The sequence below is a fragment of the Condylura cristata genome, unplaced genomic scaffold (genome assembly GCF_000260355.1).
Source record: "Condylura cristata isolate star-nosed mole 26May11 unplaced genomic scaffold, ConCri1.0 scaffold00032, whole genome shotgun sequence".
Taxonomy (NCBI): Eukaryota; Metazoa; Chordata; class Mammalia; order Eulipotyphla; family Talpidae; genus Condylura; species Condylura cristata.
The window spans coordinates 2,392,086-2,411,967 of NW_004567133.1; the positions used below are offsets into that span (position 1 = coordinate 2,392,086).

The 19,882-nt window shown below is 43.2% G+C and overlaps 1 protein-coding gene across 1 annotated transcript in view; it reads left to right on the forward strand.

Annotated features, from left to right (window-relative positions):
• Positions 1 to 7,103: 7,103 nt before the first annotated feature.
• WIPI2 (WD repeat domain, phosphoinositide interacting 2) overlaps positions 7,104 to 19,882 on the forward strand; it is a 35,696-nt gene continuing 22,917 nt past the window's right edge. Inside the window, exons 1-2 of the mRNA XM_004691920.2 lie at positions 7,104 to 7,381; positions 13,654 to 13,736. Of these exons, the coding sequence (XP_004691977.1) occupies positions 7,308 to 7,381; positions 13,654 to 13,736 (157 nt within the window). The 5' untranslated portion in view covers positions 7,104 to 7,307. The remainder of the gene's footprint in view (positions 7,382 to 13,653; positions 13,737 to 19,882) is intronic.

The following is a 19,882-nucleotide window of genomic DNA, read 5'->3' on the forward strand; positions in this document are numbered from 1 at the left end:
AGTGCACAAATCTTGAGCAAACATTTGCTGAGGTTTGACAAATGCATGTGTAAACCAAACTACTTTCAAGATATAGAGATCCAGAAAGTTCCTTCATGCCCTATGCCACTCGGCTGATCAGTTTTGTCTGGTATAGAATTTTATATAAATGCAATCATACAATCTGTTTTGAGCATAAAGCCTTTCATATTTTTTCATGTTCTTTGAGAGTCAGCACAAAACCTTTATGACCCAGCCAAGTTATCGGGTATAGCATTGCTTTTATTTGCTCAGTCTGTTCCGTGGGTCTGAGCCACGTGGTGTATGAGCCGTTTTATTATGACTGACAACTGGACTGTCTGGTTACTAATGCCAGTAAGTGGTCGTCAATGTTGAGGGACATCTTGGTTTCAGGAATATTAAGATAGAATGAGAGTACAAGTTAATGTGAACTGGGCATATACTACCTGCAAGGTGTGTGCTTTGCACATAGTTACTTAATATTCCCAGTGTCCCTGAGTAAGTTTATCCCCTGTTTACTAAGGAGAAGTCAGGTTTAAGGGTGCTCAAATCGTGTAAATAAAACAGCAAACCCAGGGCGGCTGGCTCCAGGGACCAGGTCAGTGTCTGCTCTGACTTTGTTCCCTCAAACAAGCCATGCTTTCTCAGGTTTTTCACATCCAAAATGAAGTTACTCCACTTCTATTCTATTCTGGAAAATAGCAATGCCCAAAGAAAAGTCAAGTTGAAGTAATGATACCACGTGACTTCAAGATTTCCTAATTAGAAAGCTACAGTCATTTGATAATGTATGATTTCCTTTATATGACATTCTGGGAAATGCAAAACTATAAACAGAAAGCACATCATTGGTTGCCAGGAGCTGGAGGGAGGAGGGTAAAGGGAAGCAGAAGTTGGCAACGAAGGGCCATGAAGGAATTTGGAGAGGTGAAGGAGCTGCTCTAGGTCTGAAGCAGAGTGTGGATCTCTGTCAGTATGCCTAGAGCTGCGCACTACAAGCAGGAGTGAATTTTGCTGGGTGTAAATTATACTTCAGAAAGCCCTAGAATATATAACACCTTGTACCTGGTGGGGGAAGGGAGCCAGGGTCTGGGGCCTGTGGGCACAGCCTGGTCACCCCCGTAAGGGGTGGTTTGGTGTCAACCCACACTTGTTTTAAACCACAGACATACTCAGTGCTGGCAGCGGGCCTTGTGGTCAGCATCTCTCGTCCGGGCCCTCTGACATGCCAGACTCGTATCCTCCCCTCCCCATTTACCCTCCTTCTGGATACTGGACACCCCTGTCCTTGGGCATCCCCTGGGGGGCCCACATGCTGCGCCTTACTGGCCTCTTGTGGCCAGAAGCAGAATTATCTATGTTAAAAATGATTATCATGCAGGAGCTGACAAAGATCAGGGTGGGGAATGGGAGGTGCAGGAGGAGATGAAAAGGGGGGGGAGGATAACACAGAGTAAATTAGCATAATCTCCCCAGCTTTCCTTGTCAAAATGTTAACCTTTGACCCACCAGTCTCTAGGTGAAGTCTTCTCTCCAGAACACAGTTCCTCTTGGTTGTTGTTTGAATCCTGGTTCAAAGGAATCCTCTCAAAACATACAATGTACTAGATGATTAAGGGATAATCGATTGTGTTCTAGGAGGTGAGATACTGGCATCCTGGTGGTCTTAAAGAAGAAAGGGGCCTGGGGGGGGGCAGAAATGAAATGGTGGCTGGGAAGTGCTTCTGGCTGTTCCTGCCAGAAGTCAGGGAGGGAGCTGAAAGAGGAGCAAACTCTTGTTCCAGGTTGAAACTGGGTGGTGGGCACATGCTTTGCTCACTACTTTGGTGTATGTGAAAGTATTTATAACTTGAAAAGGCTTAGATGCTAAAAGGGGAACCAAGAAGATAGCTGGGTGGAGGCTCAGCTGCCTAGGAGGATGAGGGATTGGGGGGGTGGGAGGGACAGGGCAGGGGGCAGGCTGGCCAGCCTTGGTCCCAGGGAGCGTTGTATTCAAGACCTGAAAGGAGGTGGGCATGAGGGCAGATTCTAAAAAAGGAAGTCTTCGAGGTGGGAAAACAGAGAGAGCGTGTAAGAACGGTGGGGCTAGAGAGCAGTAGTAGGGGGAGGTGTTCCAGGTGAGCTGGAAGAGGTGAGCAGGCCGAACAGAAAAGACCTGCCTCTGTGGACCATGGTGAGGAACTTGGGTTCTTTTGGGGGGTAGGGTGGGGAGGGTCTCCTTGAGCCCGTTGCCTTTTAGGATTCCCCTAAGCCATGTTTCCACGAGGTTGGGAGGAGGCCAGGATAGACAATGTAAAAACCAGCTGGGACTCCTTTTGTCACCCCAAGATTAGAGGTGATAGTGCTCAGGACACTGGTGGGGGCGCATGGGGTGGGGAGTTGGGTTCTAACTATATTTGGGAGGGTGCGAATATACAGGCTCGCAATGCCAGACCACACATCAGCTCGAACTCTGACCTCCCACCAGCAGCAAGCAGCCCAAGGTGCCCCAAACCTCCCCCATAGCATCAGCCCCCAAGGTCAGGACTTAGCAGGTAACTGATAACTTCCTGTGTTGTCCTGCGGCCTACTGAAGATGGACCAAAGAAAACTAAATCACAACTGTTCCACCACCAGTGAATCGGCCTCCAGCCGCCCCAGACCTGGGGGCCTCCGCTGAAGCCTCTGCTCTTCCACTATAAAGGTTTGCCACTCCCTGCCTGCCTATGAGTCTCTGCCAAACACAGGGGCACCGGCCAGTTCCTTCAGCACAGCAAGCACTGAGGGAAGAGCTGTTGCTCTCGTCTGGGTGATCTTGCTCATTTCCAGAATTGTGAGAGAGGGAAAAGGCACTGACAGGTGCAGGTTAGGGCAGGACTGGTTTCAGGGGAAGCCAGGTCCTGCTTAGGGTCTTTCAGTTAGAGATACCTGAGGGCCCCAGGTAGACTCCTTGCAAAGCGGAACATTGGCAGTGACATTCTGGAGCTCAGGGGAGAGGTCTGGGTAGAAGGACTGATTCTATCTGGGAGTCAAAATATGATGCACAAAAGAAGGTAAGACATTGCCTCAAGGACCCTCCCCAGTGGCACAACCGGTTAAAGCTGCAGCTGCTTCAGTATGAGTTCCATCCCCTCCAGGGGAGTGACCCACATGGTGTGGCAGACCTCTCCTGACCCACCGGCTGCTCCCCTCAGCAGTGTATTTCAGTCGATCTGCCTGTTCTACTCCTACTCTGTCCCTGGTGAATCCGCTCACCACCCCTGCACCTCTAGCCTGTCCCCCAGTTCTGTATGCAGAAATAAATACATCTTAAAAAAAAAAAAAAAAAGACATTCTCTCAAGTAGTGAAAACATTAATGACCTAGAGATGCTCCCTGGTTGCAGCAGTTAGTGGAAACCAAGGTACAGAGATAGAGCTCGCATAATGACAGATCTGCTCCGCAGCAAAACACCAACTCAACTGGCGAAAACACTCAAATCCAGTCATTCAAAGTCTGGAAATGAGTATAATGACATGCACCAAATAGAGAAACACTCCTTCAAGAAAATCTACTAAACCTCTGTAAAAGTGAGAGTCTGTGGTTGCAGGTTTTGAGTCACTACCGCCCTAGCCCCACCCCCGCATCAGCCCAGTGCCATGCGGTGGAGACTCTACCCAGGACTGGCACCGCCGAGAAGATGGGGCTGCCCCAAACTCAGTGTGGGTTTCACTCTGGGAGGGGCGGGCGCTGGTGCTTCTCATCACCCAGCACAAGTTGCCGAAGTTCTAGCGGGGTCCATGCGGCTGGTGGACACCCAGCACTCACAGGACAGGACCGCAACCGGCCTCTGCTGACAACTCTGAGGCCCCAGGGGTCCTGAGCTCACCCCTCACCCGCTGAGGGCAAGCTTGGAGAGGCTGCCGCTCCACACCCTTCACTCCTGATGCACACCTGGGCACACGCATGTGTGCTGTACCCACCTCCTCCGCAAACGCGTGTGTAAAGCCCGTGTGTAGCTCCCAGAAATGTCAGCCCCCAGCCTAGCTCAGGAGGTGGCGCTAGGCTCTGCAAAGCAGGAGAGGCAGCCCGCAGGCTAAGGAGCTCAGCTGATGTGCCTGAAGGGAAAGGCTTCTTGGGGAACCAGCTTTGAAACTCCATGCCAAAAGAGAGATCTTCCAAATCCCGGTGGAGATCGCAGAGCCTCTAGAAATGTGAGCAAGAGACGGCCAAGAAGACCCCTCCTGGATCATAGACCACGCTGGGGTCCGGAAGCTGCACCTGGTTGGGTGCACACACACACACACACACACACACAGCAGTCTGATAGACATTTTCCACATGGCATCCAGCCCCTCCAAACGGGACGTCCAGCACAGGGGCTCATCAGAGCTTTGAACACTGACTGATCAAGAAGCTGCTCCTATTCTATGGCAGGAGTTTAAAGCCATCTAAAAGGTGGCATGTGTGCCCAGGGTTGTATCCTGGCAGGAGAAAGGATAGAGGGACCTCCGAGCTACTAGTCTTTGGCTGAACATGGTGCAAATACAAATAAACTTTCTGCACCCCCCCCCCAAAGCCTGTCTGACTTCAGTGTTCTGCATGGCCAGCCTCTCGCCCACTGTCTGGCCTCCTGCAAGGCACAGTCCGCAGCCCTTGCAGTCCAGCCCTTGGGTCCCCTCTCTCCAGATCAGCTATTTAGCCCGAGTTTATTTAGGGACTTGACTATGGGAAAATTGCTCACCTCTGAATGTTGCACATAAGGATACTTGGGGAATGTTCTAAGCATTTGTGGATGAAGGGAGGAAGATTTGGGACTGGCATCAGGCCTGCTACCTGGAGGAATCCTGACACGATGATGGAAGCCCCTTCCCTATCTTTCATTAGGAATGTTAACTCCTGTTGTTCCCAGGTGAGCTGGGACACAAGGGCGCATTACTGAGTCACAGTAGGTCAAGCTGTCTGGCAGAAATCCAGCCTTCTCTCCAACAACACTATCAGTGGCTCCCAGTAGCACCCGGATAATAAAGTAATGAAGCAAAAATGGGAGAGTAGGCAGTAGTCTCAGCTCCACTAGGAATGAAGGCCCAGAGGTTAGTTCTTTGGGGCTAAGTTCCCATTATTCTAGGTGATAGAAACAGAGGGAACAATACAGACAAAATTTCTGTGTTCTCATGTCCTAGTTGGGAAGGGGCAATATATGGTCTATTGGAAGGTGACAAGTACTATATAAAAATAAAAAGCAAGAAAAGGGGTAGGAAATGTATAAAAAGGGTGGGTGTTAACATCCATAGACTGATATCATATTTATTCTTTTGTGTCACTCACATTACACTCCATATTACATCTGTGAGGATCATTTGTGTGCATCCATTTCATTGCTGTGTAGGATTTTTTGTATGTATGAATGCTACAAAATTTACTTAATCATCCTGTTGCAAGAAAAATGCTTAGGTTATTTCCAGATTTTGGTTATTATGAATAAAGCAGTTATGAATATTTTGATACCTATCTGTTAGGGGAAAATATGCATTAATTTCTATTGAGCTTACACCTAGAAGTGAAATGTCTGAGTCATAGGGACTCACACATTTAACTTCAGCAAATACCGTTTCCAAATTGTTCTAACAATTTAGACTTTTACTCAATATGAGAGTTCCAGTTGCTCTGTGTTATTTTCCATACTTGATGTCAGTTGTTTTAGTTCTATCCAATTTGGTAAATGGCTACTAGTGTCTCAATAACCCTTAGTCTGCATTTTCTTGCTGAATATTAATGATGACCATATTTCCAGGTGCTCACAAGCCATTTTGATACCCCCTCTTGAAATATACCTGGGTTTATGTATTTTGCCCATTCAAAAACTGGTTTTAATTATTATTTGTAGAAGTTCTCTTTAAATAGTCTGGAAATAAGTTCTTTGTCCAAAAATGTTTTGCAAGTACAGGTATCCCATTCTGAAGCTTGCCTTTTCAACCTCTTGGTGATAGCTTCTGATGAACAGATGCTCATCATCTGTTTGGTTATTACTCATCATAACCATCTTTTTAATTTGTGGTTCTTAAAGTACCAGTGTACTTTACCCCAAGTGAGAAAACCCCTGATGTTTTCTCTTAGATTTAATATTTATCTTTTCACATTTAGGTGTATGATTCATCTCAAATTACTTTTAGGGTGTGAAATACTGCACTTTTTATGGAAAAAGAAATCTTTCCTCAAAATTTTTCAATGTGTTCTTGACTGTGGCTGGAGTTTACATCCCTATACACAAACAATATGTTCTTAACATCTTAATACCCAGTTTTATCTGACCCCCTCCTATGTCTCCAGCCAAATCTCATCTTTTATCTACCATACTACACCCAGCTCAGACACAGTAAGCATTGAGTTTCTTGAATAGTCCACACTCTCACCTGGGGACCTTTACCTTGTAAAATGCTCCCATTCCCTTTGATGCTTACCTACTACTCAAACTTCATGTCTCATCTCCTCCAAGAAGACTTCTCCAAGATTGCAGAGCACCTCCTCCCTTAAATGAGATTAAGTAACCTCATTCTGTGCTCTCATTGTCTCTCCCCTTCCCAGTGTCAATTGTTTAAGTAACTCCCCACTATAACTTCACTGTAATAGGAAATTCAACCTATTTAGCTCAATAAGGCTTCCCAAATATTATTGAATGACCTAATAAATTTAAGGTGGTATCTTCTTCCACCCATCGAAAAGCATGAGCCTTGGAGAAACAACGTGGTTTTCAGTACCAGACCTAACACTTGACAAACAGGCTGGTTAATACCTCTGAACCTCAGTATTAACATCTGTAAAATGGGAATACGTCCTCTACACAGGGTTGCAGCGGACATCAAATATACGATGCTCATAAGCATTTAGCCAATGATCCGCACATCACGGGTCCTTTCAATGTTGATAAAATTATGGGGGAGAGGGGCAAGACCGGTACAGAGCCACTCTGCTCTTTCACGCGCGTGCGCAGTCCTCGAAGCGCCGCAAGGCGTACCCAGCGCGCCCCCGCGCGTCCCCTTACGTGCGCGTGTTCGACCGGAACCCCAGCCTAGGACAGAGGTAAAGGGGCGGAACCTCGGCAGTACGCCTGCGCCGTGACAGGCCGTGCGTCCAGGGGGCGGGGTCGCGCAGGCGTGTAGGGCGCCCCGGCTCCAGAGGATAAACAAGAGCGGGGACGGGATGAGGCGGCGGTTGATCCCCGAGCAGCTAGTGGCGGTCACTGAGGCGGCTAGTGGGACCCGGCGCCGACCCTGAGCGCTCCCGACCCGCCCTCCCGCGCTCGAGTCCCCGGCCGGGCCGACCTGCTCGCCCGCCCTCTGCGCGCCCACCATGAACCTGGCGAGTCAGAGCGGCGAGGCTGGCGCGGGCCAGCTGCTCTTCGCCAACTTCAACCAGGACAACACGTAAGGCCGGGCCGGGGGCGGGGACGGAGGCGGGGGCTGAGGACGCGGGCCCGGGTTGTGGGCCGGGGCCCAGGCCCCGGGAGGGCACCTCTTCCCGCCCTAGCCCGCCCGGAGTTCGGCCAGTGGAAGGCCCAGTGTGCCCGTGGCCCGGGTCGTGCGGGAGGGTCACTCTTTCGGGGAAGCTCCCGGGACCATCTCTGGGCGGGGAAAGGGATGGAAATAGGGAGCCAGTGCACCCACCGACGAGAATGCTTTCTCCTGAGGACCTCACTTCTCACAAAGTTGGGACAGAACTTCGTGGCTTGACCTGTTGTCTTCGCGGCCTCTGGAGCGGTGGGAGTGGGTTGCTTGCTTGCATCTCGCCTACCCCTGCTTCCTAAACCCTCTCCTCCGAGTCTTAGAATCCCCCTCACTCCTCGTCGTCTTAGGACTCCTTCCCTGCCTTTGTTTCCTTTTCTTCTTGTGTCCATGTTCTTTTTGGCAGGTAACTTTGATGTCCTCCCCGAGGAAGAAACAAACTTAGCAGTAATCCTGGCCTCCGACCTGGGGAGAAACTGGGCCAGGGGGATTGACACAGAGGAATCTTGGTGCCCCAGAGATTGGGCCATCCTTAGGGGAGGAGAGGCCCATGATGCCAACCCATGGATTTGGAATGCTCTTTGTCCAAACTGATAAGGGTTTGAAGTCGATTCTTCACATGACAAGTGAGGATAGTTAATAGATGAGGTTTCTGGAGAAGAATGATGAGTTATGGGACTGGAAGAGAAGAGAGTCATCTTGGGAAGTGAGTAAGAGGAAGTGATGTAAGAGAAGGAATGGGTTATTGACTTCATACTAAGTACTTGGTGGTGGTGTTACTGGCTGAATGGAATCAGCAAAGTAGAAAATTAAATTTCTTAAATTAAAAGTTAATTGTACAGTCGCAAGCACCGAGTCAGCTGCATGGCGCAGGTGCTGACACCTACCTTCCCAAAGTTGTGAAACTAGAGATAGCCCCACCAGGGGTATTGTGTTGAGAGTTAAGAGGGAGCAGGTCACCTGCCCCTATTATAGAGGAAACTCTAGTTCAGAAAGGTTTAGAGCTGTGCCTGGCTCTTAGATTTACCTAATAGTGAAGTGGACTAGAATCAAGGTTTTCTGAATTCATTTCTAGTGTTCTCTTCATTCTGCCACTTTTTTTTTTTTTTGGTACCTACAGTGGATTTAAAAATCATACTATAACAATATTTAAAGGTCAGAACTACCAGAGTACCCTAGTGTTCTCTGTGACCAAAGACCAGTACAAGAACAGGTTTAACAACCTGTTGCAAGTTGTTAAATTGTGATAGACTGTATTAATCCAGACAAGGAATAGAATATTTTGTGCCAACTGTGATTTGGTTTTTAAACCCTAGTATTTTGAAAACTGACAAGAAATGGTAGCTTTATAGTTTGTCTTAGGTAAAGAATTTCCAGTATGTTTTCTGTCTTTCAGTTTTTCACTATTCATAGTGAAAGGAAGTTAAATGTAGGAAAGCTTTCTCTTTTGCTGTTATTTCAAATAAACTACCATCTTCCTTAAATAATAAAAGAATGTTACTCTGGCCTGAAATAAGACCCTTTCACATTTGGAAATCACGTGCTTCCCAACTCCTCTGAGAGTCCTCAGGTTATTTTTTCAAGAGAAAATTTCTGTGTCATAATTTTGACTTTCCACAATCAAAATGCCGTGTGACTGTAAGAGGTATATTTTTTATTAAAATGATTAATTTGTCATAATTCTGCATTTGAAATACACAAAAGTTCCTGGAAAAGGCTTTACTGTTCATACCTTTCTCTCTCCCTCATCCCTAGGATTTATTTTAATAGAAAAATAATTCTTCATAAGGCATAGTGTGTATTCAGTGAAGAAAACCTTGAAGCTGTTATCCAATAGAGTACATGTAGGTTATAAAGTGATGCCTAAGACAGATTATTCTTGTGTAAACATAGTACATCTATCCTGCCTTTCTTCTTGTGCTGTTAATATGATTTCAGATGTTGTGGCTTTTTTTGTTTGTTTGTTTATTATACATTTTGTATGTTTGTTTTACCTTTTGTTTTATTTTTTTAACTAGAGCAGTGAAAGAGCTCCAGGAACAGCAGTTCTCTGGCATCTCGCTATTGACTGGTTAATTCCAGTCCTAGTTTCTGAAAGTAGTACTTTGGAAGGCCTATTGTGGAGGCATTCTTGGCTTTTTGAAATTGCAGTTAACAAATTATTAAGTGGCAGAGTATTGTTTGATTGACTCTTCCATGGAAATAACCAGGAACCAAATTCTACCAGTTTTTATTTACTTCGTTTGTGGAACGTCAGTGTTTTGGCAATGTCTCTTTTGATTTATATCTCTAAAAGGGATAGAATAAAGAAGGATTTGATTGTCCAAATCTATTTGTAGAATTGATGTTTCAGTGTAGAAGAGTTAAGATGTAGAAACAATAAGGAGGACCTTATTGACTTGATTGCTCTCTTCACTGAGCTTCTGCTAAATTAGTTATTATTCTAAGTTGGTCATTCTCTGTCCTCCTTTGCCTTATCTGTAAATTGAGGGGCCTGGGAGTAGATTTTAAGGACCCTTCAACCTTAAAATTTTAGTTCATTCTACCATCTGTAGAGGAGATCTGAGTGAGGAGGCAGGACAGTTACTGGGAGGTTGTCCAGTAGCAGGGGCCGGTGGAAAGGGGAGTGGTTAGCCCCCAGGACTTGGTGGGCCCAGAGGTAGGCATGATGCACTTAAGTTAGAGGTTAAGGTTACTCCCTTAAGGTGCTGGCTAGGATGCTAAATGAATAGTGCCAACAGTGGCAGATTCCGTTTTGGGGGAAAGATGAACCGTGCTTTTGCTACCGTTGAGATCGGAATGCCCCAGGGATGCACACATGGAGGTCTGGGATGGAAACCATGTGGGCTGGAAGGAAGCACTTCAGTTGCTTCCTTCAATGGGTGTGGACCTTTTCCACTTAAACCTGTAATATATAGTGGCTCTTTCATGATTAAGATAATGAAAAGGGAAAACCTTTCTCTGCTAATCATTGGCAAGAGGATAAATAAAAGGGGGGGGGTTAACAAAACTGAGTCATTTTCCTTTTTTGGTAGAACTCCCCATCTTTCAGATATTGAAAACCCAAGTTTAAATTCAGGACAGATTTTACAGTCATAGGTGGTGGATCAAGCATTTATTTTGTCTTCCCAAAACCCTAGTAAAAGATCAGTCACTAAAAATAACAAAAAGATAAGCCATTCAATGGAAGAATGAGAAATAAGACACCAGCAACAAAATTTTGGGAACTACCAAGTACTACAGAAAAGTGGATCCTAAATTGCTAGTGGAAAAAGCAGAGAACCCACTTAGTTTCAACTGCAGAATCTCAAGAATGTTGAGAATTGGCAGTCTAAGGAAGCTCTAAAAGTGGAATAAGGAGTGTCTGTGATGAAAATAAAGAGGATTGGCTCAGCATACATTTCCAAAGCAGTCAGTCACTCTCCTCTCCCAACCAAGGGTCTCTTGAGTTTTGACACCAAGCAGTTGAAGGCAGGAGGATAGTAATGAAATGGGGGATTAAATAAATAATACTGTTTTTCTGCTATGGTTTGCTCGCTTTCCCCTCTGTCAGTAAGAGCTCTCTTATTCCCTTTAAAAAAATGCATGTTGACCCTCCCTGGTGGCGCAGCGGGTTAAAGCACAGCACTGAGAAGCTAAAGCCACTTACGCATGAGTTCTATTCCCGCCTACACTGGAGGTGACCACATGGTGTGGCAGACCTCTCCTGACCCGCCCGCTGCCCCTCAGCAGTGTACTTCGTTGATCTGCCTGTTCTGCTCCCTGCTCTGTCTATGGTGAAGCCTCTTGCCGCCCCTGAGCCTCTGGCCTGTATCCCAGTTCTGTATGCACAAATGAATAAATTAAAAAAAAAAGCATGTTATTGAGTGAATGTTTATTGAGAAATAAGATTATTATGAGACTCCATACTGTTACCAGGTTTCTCACATTAATATGCCTGCCATTGTGTAGACTGGTGGATCATGGGATTTTTTTTTTTTTTTTTAAGACTATGTGTACAAGAGCTGGGATATAGAGCAGAGGTGCAGGAGTGTGAGCGGGTTCACCAGAGACAGAGTGGGGAGCAGAACAAGCAGATCTACTGAAATACACTGCTGAGGGGAACAGCAGGTGAGACAGGAGCACTGCGCCATGTGGGTCAGCTCCCTGGCCAGGGACGGAACTCATGCTGCAGTGGCTATGAATAGCTTCATAGTGCTAAGACTTACCCCTTACACCACTAGGGAGGTCCTCATGGGAAATTATTAAAAGTAGAATCTCCAGAGGAATATGTGAACCTGGTTGTTCATATTTGGAATAGAAATATCAAACCTATTTATGTGTATCACATACTTTAAAATTGTCTACTTTTGCTGATAAAATACATACGAACCTTTTAAAATAATTGGAATAGTTTTGTTCACATACCAATTTCAGTGAACTGTTTTTTAGTCCATAGGATTAAAACTCTAGCTGACATGTTTTAAGATCCCAAATTAGTTTCTTTATGTCTAGAAAAACATGTTCCATCAGTAAAACCCATTTTTAATAAATTCTGTTTGGAACACAGATTAAAATCAAAACCAAGGATCATGAACTTTTGCCCTGACTAAACTTATTTTCCACATACTAATAAGATTGGTGATTTGATGTCCAAGTCAGTGAGGGGTTAGAAAGGAGGAGGGGCTGTTAACCATGGTCACAAGGTCGAGCAGCAACTGTCAGCACTGCATCTAGTCGTTTGATGTAGGTATCGAAACCCTTAGCTACTTGTTAGGTTTGAGAGGATCACTGTATTACCTTGGAGTAATTGGTCACTTGATTTGAGTTTGGGAAAATACCCACCCCTTTGTTTTAAAAATACAGAATAGTATATAAGAATAGTTTTTTTTTTACTGATATGGAAGAAAAGGATTGTTGCTTGAAAACATTTTTCTAAATATTGATTTCCCAAAAGTTGTGGATTACTAAGATTTTCTTTTTAGCCTTCCTGGTTTTTCTCTTATTACTTTTCCAAATACTACAGGTAATACCAAATTACTCCATCGGTAGGATTCAGTGCAGTGAAGTGTTTTTACAAAGAAAAATTATGAGTTGGTAGTTTTGTTTCTGTTAGGAAGAACCAGTTTTTTACAGTTTAAAATTTTAGAAGTGCTTTTAGCAACTCTGCTCTGGGAATATTCTTCTACATAATGTGTGAAAGAGAGATTGGAAATCACAAGTTTTAAATAGATGACATGATCATTAGAATTGCCATCATTTTTACCTGGTGTACAATCCTGGCCGTTTCCAGATAGGAAATAAACAAATCCTCTTATCGCCAGCTAAGAAATACCTGTCTTCCTTGTTTCTAGTCTCCTGGTTCACCCCTGACACCACTGGTTTTTAATCTTCTCCCCAACGTTAAATATAGATTCCACCATCTGAATCTCCATAGCCCTCTGCTGCCTCCCTTTTTTCTCTCTCCTTTTTTCTGTTTTGTAACACTTCTTATTTTTCACACTTGGTCAGTCACCTCAGGAGAGGAATGATCTGATGAGGGAAGTACTTGTTAGTATCACAGCCCTCCTGTGCCAGGAGAACCTGGAGAACTCTTGGGGTCCTTCAAGCCTCTTCACAGAAGTAGGATGTTGGGTGATGAAAAAAATTTTACAGATGATACCACGAGAACTGAACTTTCACCTTTCTCCTCCTAAGCCAACTGTGTCTTCTGATCTGGGCTCTAATTGGCTGCTTTTGGCTAGCCTTACTTCTGCCCCACTGCTCAGCCATGGCACAGCATGAGTGAATGACTGCATTTGAAATGCAGAAAGGTCTCACCCACCTAGTTGTGAATTAAAATTTAGAATGTTAACTTACTTTTGGACTTTCCTGCTGTGTATGTGTATTAAAGCACCTGGAAAACCCCAGTTTGTTTTGAGGCAAATCATTGACTTAGGGCTAATTATTTTTATCATACCAGACTTAACATTCTATAAATTCTAAGTGAGACTATTGTCTATATTTTTGACCATCACCTTTTTGTAGCTGTGCGACATGGCCTCTTCCACATTCTTCTTTTCCATTCAGCTCCCATTCACCTGGTATACCTGAAATTATTTGCCTGCTTACTTTTGATAGTGGTGAAGGTTACTATTTGGTGACATGAAGCTAGTTTGTACTTTATCACTGTCTACATGTCTCAGCTCTTATTTCTAAATTTGGCTCTTTTGCAGGTCCCTAGCTGTTGGTAGTAAGTCCGGTTATAAATTTTTCTCCCTTTCTTCTGTGGATAAACTGGAACAGATCTATGAATGCAGTAAGTGTTTGCTTTATTTCCCCCCTTCTTAAAAAAAAATAGACAAATTATACTTGAATTGGAATTCACTCTTCAATTCAAACATTGATTACAGTCCAAATACTTTTGGACAAGTGTGCATCCTTTACCTTCGTTTTACCAACTGCGACAACTATGAACAGTTTATATGGCCTCCCAGATATTTATACCTAGAGACATACTTATTTTGTGGGTTGTCTTTTTCAAATTATGGCATTATATTAGATACGTTATTCTGCAATTTCTCTCCCTCTTTAGTGCCATTTAAACCACTTAGGTTTCTGTTATAAGGGGCTCCAGAAAACTGAAATTTCAATTCCCGTAACATGATTTATTTTCCTCAATTGTCCCTTTATGCCACTTGGGTAGCCTGGATGTCGGAGGTGATGTGTTATTGCGGGAGCAATTGAGGAGCCTAACTTTTTACTCAGGCACTTACTGTGTGACTTTATAATAGATCACGCTATTAGAAGACTCTGGACCTTAAGCTCTCTAGTTTTCATGAATGTGTGAGAGAGAACATATGTATGCAAATACTCAGCAGTACTCGCTGAGTGAAGCAGGTACAGAACCATGTTCTCAGTGAGAAAGCTGCACACCTTTGGACTCACCCAATCCATAACTGCTGTTCACTCGAGGTAACAGTGGACTCAAATGCAGTTTTAAGAAATCATACAGTTCCCTGTATTCTTCTCTTAAGTTTTCCCCAGTGGCAGCATTTTGCAGAATAACAGTCAGTCATGTAGATTCCTGATTCTGGCACAATCAAGATTTACTGGACAATTTCAGCCTCACTCCCAACCCAGCCCTAATTCCTGGTGACCTCTAATCTGTACTCTGTTGCTAAAATGTTGTCTTTTCAAAAATGTTATGTAAATGAAACTGCATAACCTTTTAAGATTGACTTTTCTCAGTACAGCTCCCTGGAAATTCATCTAAATTGCTCTGTGTGTGTCATTAGTTTGTTCATTTTTATAACTGAGTGGTATTCCATGTTAGAGGTAGCATAGCTTAACTATACACCTGTTGAAGGCTGTCTGGGCTGATTCCCATTCTTACCTGTTACAGATAGAGCTACTACAACCATTCGTGTACAGGTTTTTGTGTACACATTTTCTCTGGAAAATATAATAATCATGTTTGGTTTGGTTTTGCTTTCTTCCCCATAAGAAACTGCCAACCTGTTTCCCAAGTGGCTGCAATGTTTTTCAGTTCTTACCAAAAACGTGCGAGTGATCCAGTTCCTGGGTTTCCTTGCCAGCGTTTGGTGTTACCGCTATTTTTTTTTTTAAGGTTTATTTATGTATGCATACAGAACAGGGGTACAGACCAGAGGCACAGGGACAGTGAGAGGATTCACCGCAGACAGAGTGGAGAGCAGAACAGGCAGATGGACGAAGTACACTGCTGAGGGGAGCAGCAGGCTGGTCAGCAGAGGTCTGCTGCGCCATGTGGGTCACCTCCGGGATGGGGATCAAACTTGCACTGAAGGGGCAGCTGCTCGCTTACAGTGCTGTGTCTTAACCTCATGCACCACCAGGGAGGGCCCACCACTCTTTTATTTCAGCCATTCTGATAGTTGTGTGCAGTACTGTCTCTGTGGTTTTAATTTGTATTCTAATCGTGTGTCTCATCTGTGAATTCTCTTCAGTGAAATGCCTGCTCATATTTACCCACTTTTAAATTGGATTTTTTTATAAGTTTGAGTTTTGAGAGTTCTTTATATACTGTAGATACTAGTCCTTTGCCAGGTACGTAACCTATAAATATTTCCACCCCTCTGATATTTTTGAGTAAACTTAAAACCTGTCTGTGGCCTTTACCGTAGATAAGAATCTTTGTTACAGAGACTAGAAAAGTTCATTGTTCACAGAGTACCTTTTGGAATTAGTCATATTAGAACATAGATTTGGGAAGAAATTTAGTATTGATTATTTACATTTTCCATGAGCGTGCAGTTTGGGAGAATTGGTGCCAATACCCTCATCCTGGAGTGTTCAGTGTTACCTCCTTTGTTTTCACTATAGTTTGGTGTTCCACTTTGGAATCTTTACCTGTTTCTATGTCATAAGTCTGGGGAGAGCCCGTGAATAGACAGTCATTCTTGTTTCCATTCACTCTGTAAACGTCCATTGAGGCCTGCCTTGTGCCATCCCTCTCTGTTTGCGACGATACAGTCATGAGGGTTCCTGTTCTTGTGACACATTTAAACACAGAAGACAAAGAATGAGTAAATGTAATTGTGTCAGGTGTCAGGCTGGGGACATAGTGACAAGCAAATACACACACACCTGCCATAAGATGGAAAAGGGAAAATGTTTTTTGTGCCAGTAACTGAAGATCAGGGCGATCTTAGGCCCACCAGGAGTGAGTGGCGATTTCAGGCTCTCTCCTAGGCCTTTCACTGGGTTCCCTGCCTCTCAGAGCTCTGCAGATGACCCCTAGCCTCCATCAGTGGAATGTGTCTGAGTTGCCCCAGCAATCCTTTGTTGCTACCCTGCAGGCGAGCACCCAGCTCCGTGTAGGGCCTGGTGGCTTATGACCCCTACTGACTCTTAGATTTTACTCCTTTTTTGTTTTCAGAATTGCTTCCTGATGCTTAGGATATCTACTCAAAAAGCTCTTTCACTAATTTACTGAAAGACGTGATCTGTGTAAAAAACTAGGGTGAACTAGTGAGCTCATTTATCTCACGTAGGTATCCATGTTGCTGAAAATCTCCAAACGTGCTGCTTCACCCTTTTCTACAGAAGATTGTTCCCTGTAGGAGATTTTTTCAAAGGAGGGCAGCCTGATCTCTGGCAGAAGGATTTTCTTAGGCTTTTATGAATGATTGAAATATTTATTAAGTCTGTATCCAAACAAAGTGCCTGAAGTGTGTTGTTAAATTTTGCCATCTGTTTGAAATTCATAGAACTTTCTCCCTTATTTGGAGGTCCAGTACTTAGAAAAGGCTTGGGACTACCATAATCTGGTCTTCACTGTTTCTCAGTTGAATCAATTTAATGACTAATCTGCTCCTTTGAAGGTTGTTTACTGCTTTGGTGCCTCCTTTTTTCAAGGATTTTCTCATGGAACAAAATGTCATGTCTTGATCACATCTTTAAAATATTTACTGACCAGCATGGTAGGATCATGGTATGCAGATTTCTTTATTAGTGAACTTTGACCTTTAAAAATAGAGGATAAAATGGACAGAGATCTTCTTGAGTGTTAATACTTTAAAACTAAAGCTAGAAATTCCTTTGTTCCTAGAACATTCTCTTCCTTTCATCTTTCACTTGCTTTTATTGAGTACATAAAAGAATGTCTCCTTAAAAACAGAGTAGCTAGTAAATCAAGATTGGTTTTCTAGCATTTTTCTACAATCTAAGAGCCTTGATATTTATTCCAGATTTCTAATAAGCTCAAACCCACATAACTCCATGTCATCTATTGTAAAATTAAATCTTTGCTTTGGTCACTATTACTGTTACAGAAAGAATGAGCTGGAACTGGTCTTAGGAAAATAAGATTGACAGTCACTTGTGGATTTTTTGTTTGTTTTGTTTATTTAACAAAATACCTTTGACCAGCAACTTCGGAGGAATTTTTTTTTAACACTCTCTGTATTGTAACAAACTTCAGAGGAAAGTTGCAAGAACTCCCATAGCTGTTTTGCCTGTTGTTTATCCACACCTCATTGGTTCTTTTTCTCTGTATTTCCTCCATTTGCTTGAAGATAACATGCAGGTATGTGGTCTCTAAATCTTACTGCAAAAATTCTACAAGATATAAAATGAAAATTTATTGTGGGATTTCACAGACGTCTAGAAGGGAGTTTGCGTTTTCAGACTCTGCCTGTATTTCCTTTGGTTTTGTAAGTTTTGAGCTAGGAAAACATACCTCATCAAGAATTCAGATCTGCAACTTAAACATAAGCACACTATCCCTTAGCTCAGCAAAGGTGCTAGAACCTGCTTGGAATGTAACACCTCACCAGCCTTCTTGCTGGGCCAAGGAGCTAATCATCATTACTTCATAAACCATCACCTGTATCTTAAAAGAGTTGAGAAATGGTGTTTTTTGACATTCTGATTTGACAGACCATGTGTTAGTTGGAATATTAATTTCAGTTTAGTAATAGATTTTACAGGAGAAACTCCTGTCATTTCTCTATTTCTGAATCTGTTGTAATGGAAGACCCCCCCCCCCTTTTAACGTGCATCTCAGGCATCTACTAGACATCCCTCATTTAAAAGTGTTCTATCAGTTATTTAATGACTGTTCTTTCTTTCCTCCTGCCATGGAAGTTTTTATCAAGAGTTCTACCTGGCACCCACAAAAGCAAAACATTCTTTATTACACTAAATAATTGATTTTTATGTTAATTTTGGGCAGGCAATCTCTAGGAAGAAAATGGATTCTCAAACCAAGTTCTTAGACCCCGGAGGTCACTGAATTTATGTTCAGACTTGCTTGGTGGTCAGCCTGGTGTTTACAATAATGTCTGATAACAGGGCATCTGGAGCAGTTAGGTGCAGCCAGGTTTCCTTGGCTTTTCATCTGATTCTGGTTCCCTTCAGTAATCAGCCTGATCCATTGTGCACTTTCGTTTCCCTAGGAGGGCTGTGGGTCTGTTTCAATGGAAGGTGGCTGCTCTGGGTTTGTGGGCTCTGTACCATTTATGTATTTAAAAGCTTCTGGGAGTGAGAGATAATGTAAGAATGTTACTGAACTTTCTAAAATAATGTAGGAGGAAACCAGCAACTCCAAACCACTAACAATGTATAAAAAGAGGTTGCTTTATGAAAGGTGTATTCCTAAAAAGATCCAGGCAAATTTATTCTTAGTACTGAAGGGACTCTGGAATGAGTACTTTCGTGTTTATTATGCCTTGCTGCCCTGGGTTCTTGCCCAGGCCTTGCACTTTTTCTGGTTCTTGGCTCTTTTTGGAATCTCATGAACCTTACAGGTATTTGCCCCAGAAAAAAAGATCACATTTAGTATGTGATGTCAGCATTTTGGGAGACCCCTCATAAATCTCTGAATGAATGTTCTAGAGTCCAGACCTTTCTGTCTTGGAAAGGATCCCAGTGAGGTTCCAGCCTGATGCTGGTTTCTGTTCTTTGTTCTCTGAAGTCCATTTTCTCACAGGTGCACTCTTGGGATTTAAAGTCCCTGATGCCCTGTGCATAATCTTGAGTCAGTTGTTAATACATTAACAACACTGACCAAAATGCAAATTTCTGCAATAATCTGAATGGTTTGTTTTTTTTTAACAGCTTTTTTTTGGAATGCAATTTATATAACATAAAAATAACCTGTTGTGACAGTGTACAGTTGAACATGTTTTAATGTATTTACTAAGTTGTGCATCCTACCACAATCTAATACCAAAGACATTTTTATCATCCCAAAAGAAACCTAGGCCATTAGCAGTCACCCCACCCCTGACCCCGCCCTTCTCAGCCCTGTGCAACCACTAACCTGCTTTCTGCCTCTATAGATTTGCAGCTCTGGACATTTCAGATAAATGGAATCACATGGGACAACGTTTAGAATATTTTCAAGGTTATTCTTGTTGGAACATGTATTAGTACTTTTTTATTGTTCAATAATACTACATTTTGTAGATAAGTTATGTTTTGTTCATGGAAGTTTGGGTGTTTTCCACCTTTTGGCTGTTGTAGATAGTGCTGCTGTGAACATCACAGACTGTTGTGTGGGTGTGTTTTATTTTTCTTGAGTAGTAGGTAGGACCTGTAGGAGTAGAATTGCGAGGTGAACATATTTATTTTGCTCACTTGTGAATAACAGCTGTAAGATAAATTCTTGGAATTGGGAAATAGACTCTATAGTGAAACATTTTTCTTTTTAAATTGATAGATAACTGCCAGGTTGCCCTGAAGAAAGGTAGTATCAGTTTATGTTCCTAGTAGCAATGAAAGGATGTTTGCTTTTCTCGTACCCTGCTAACCCAAGGCATCTTGATATTTATAAATCTGAGGCTTTAATAGATTTCACTTACCTTTTACATATATTTTTTTTTGAGGTTTACATTTTTTTTTATTAAAAAGTTTATTTTTACATCATTTTGCACATTTTTTTTTTCATCTCAATTGTAATCCCCACGGGTTTCCCATCAC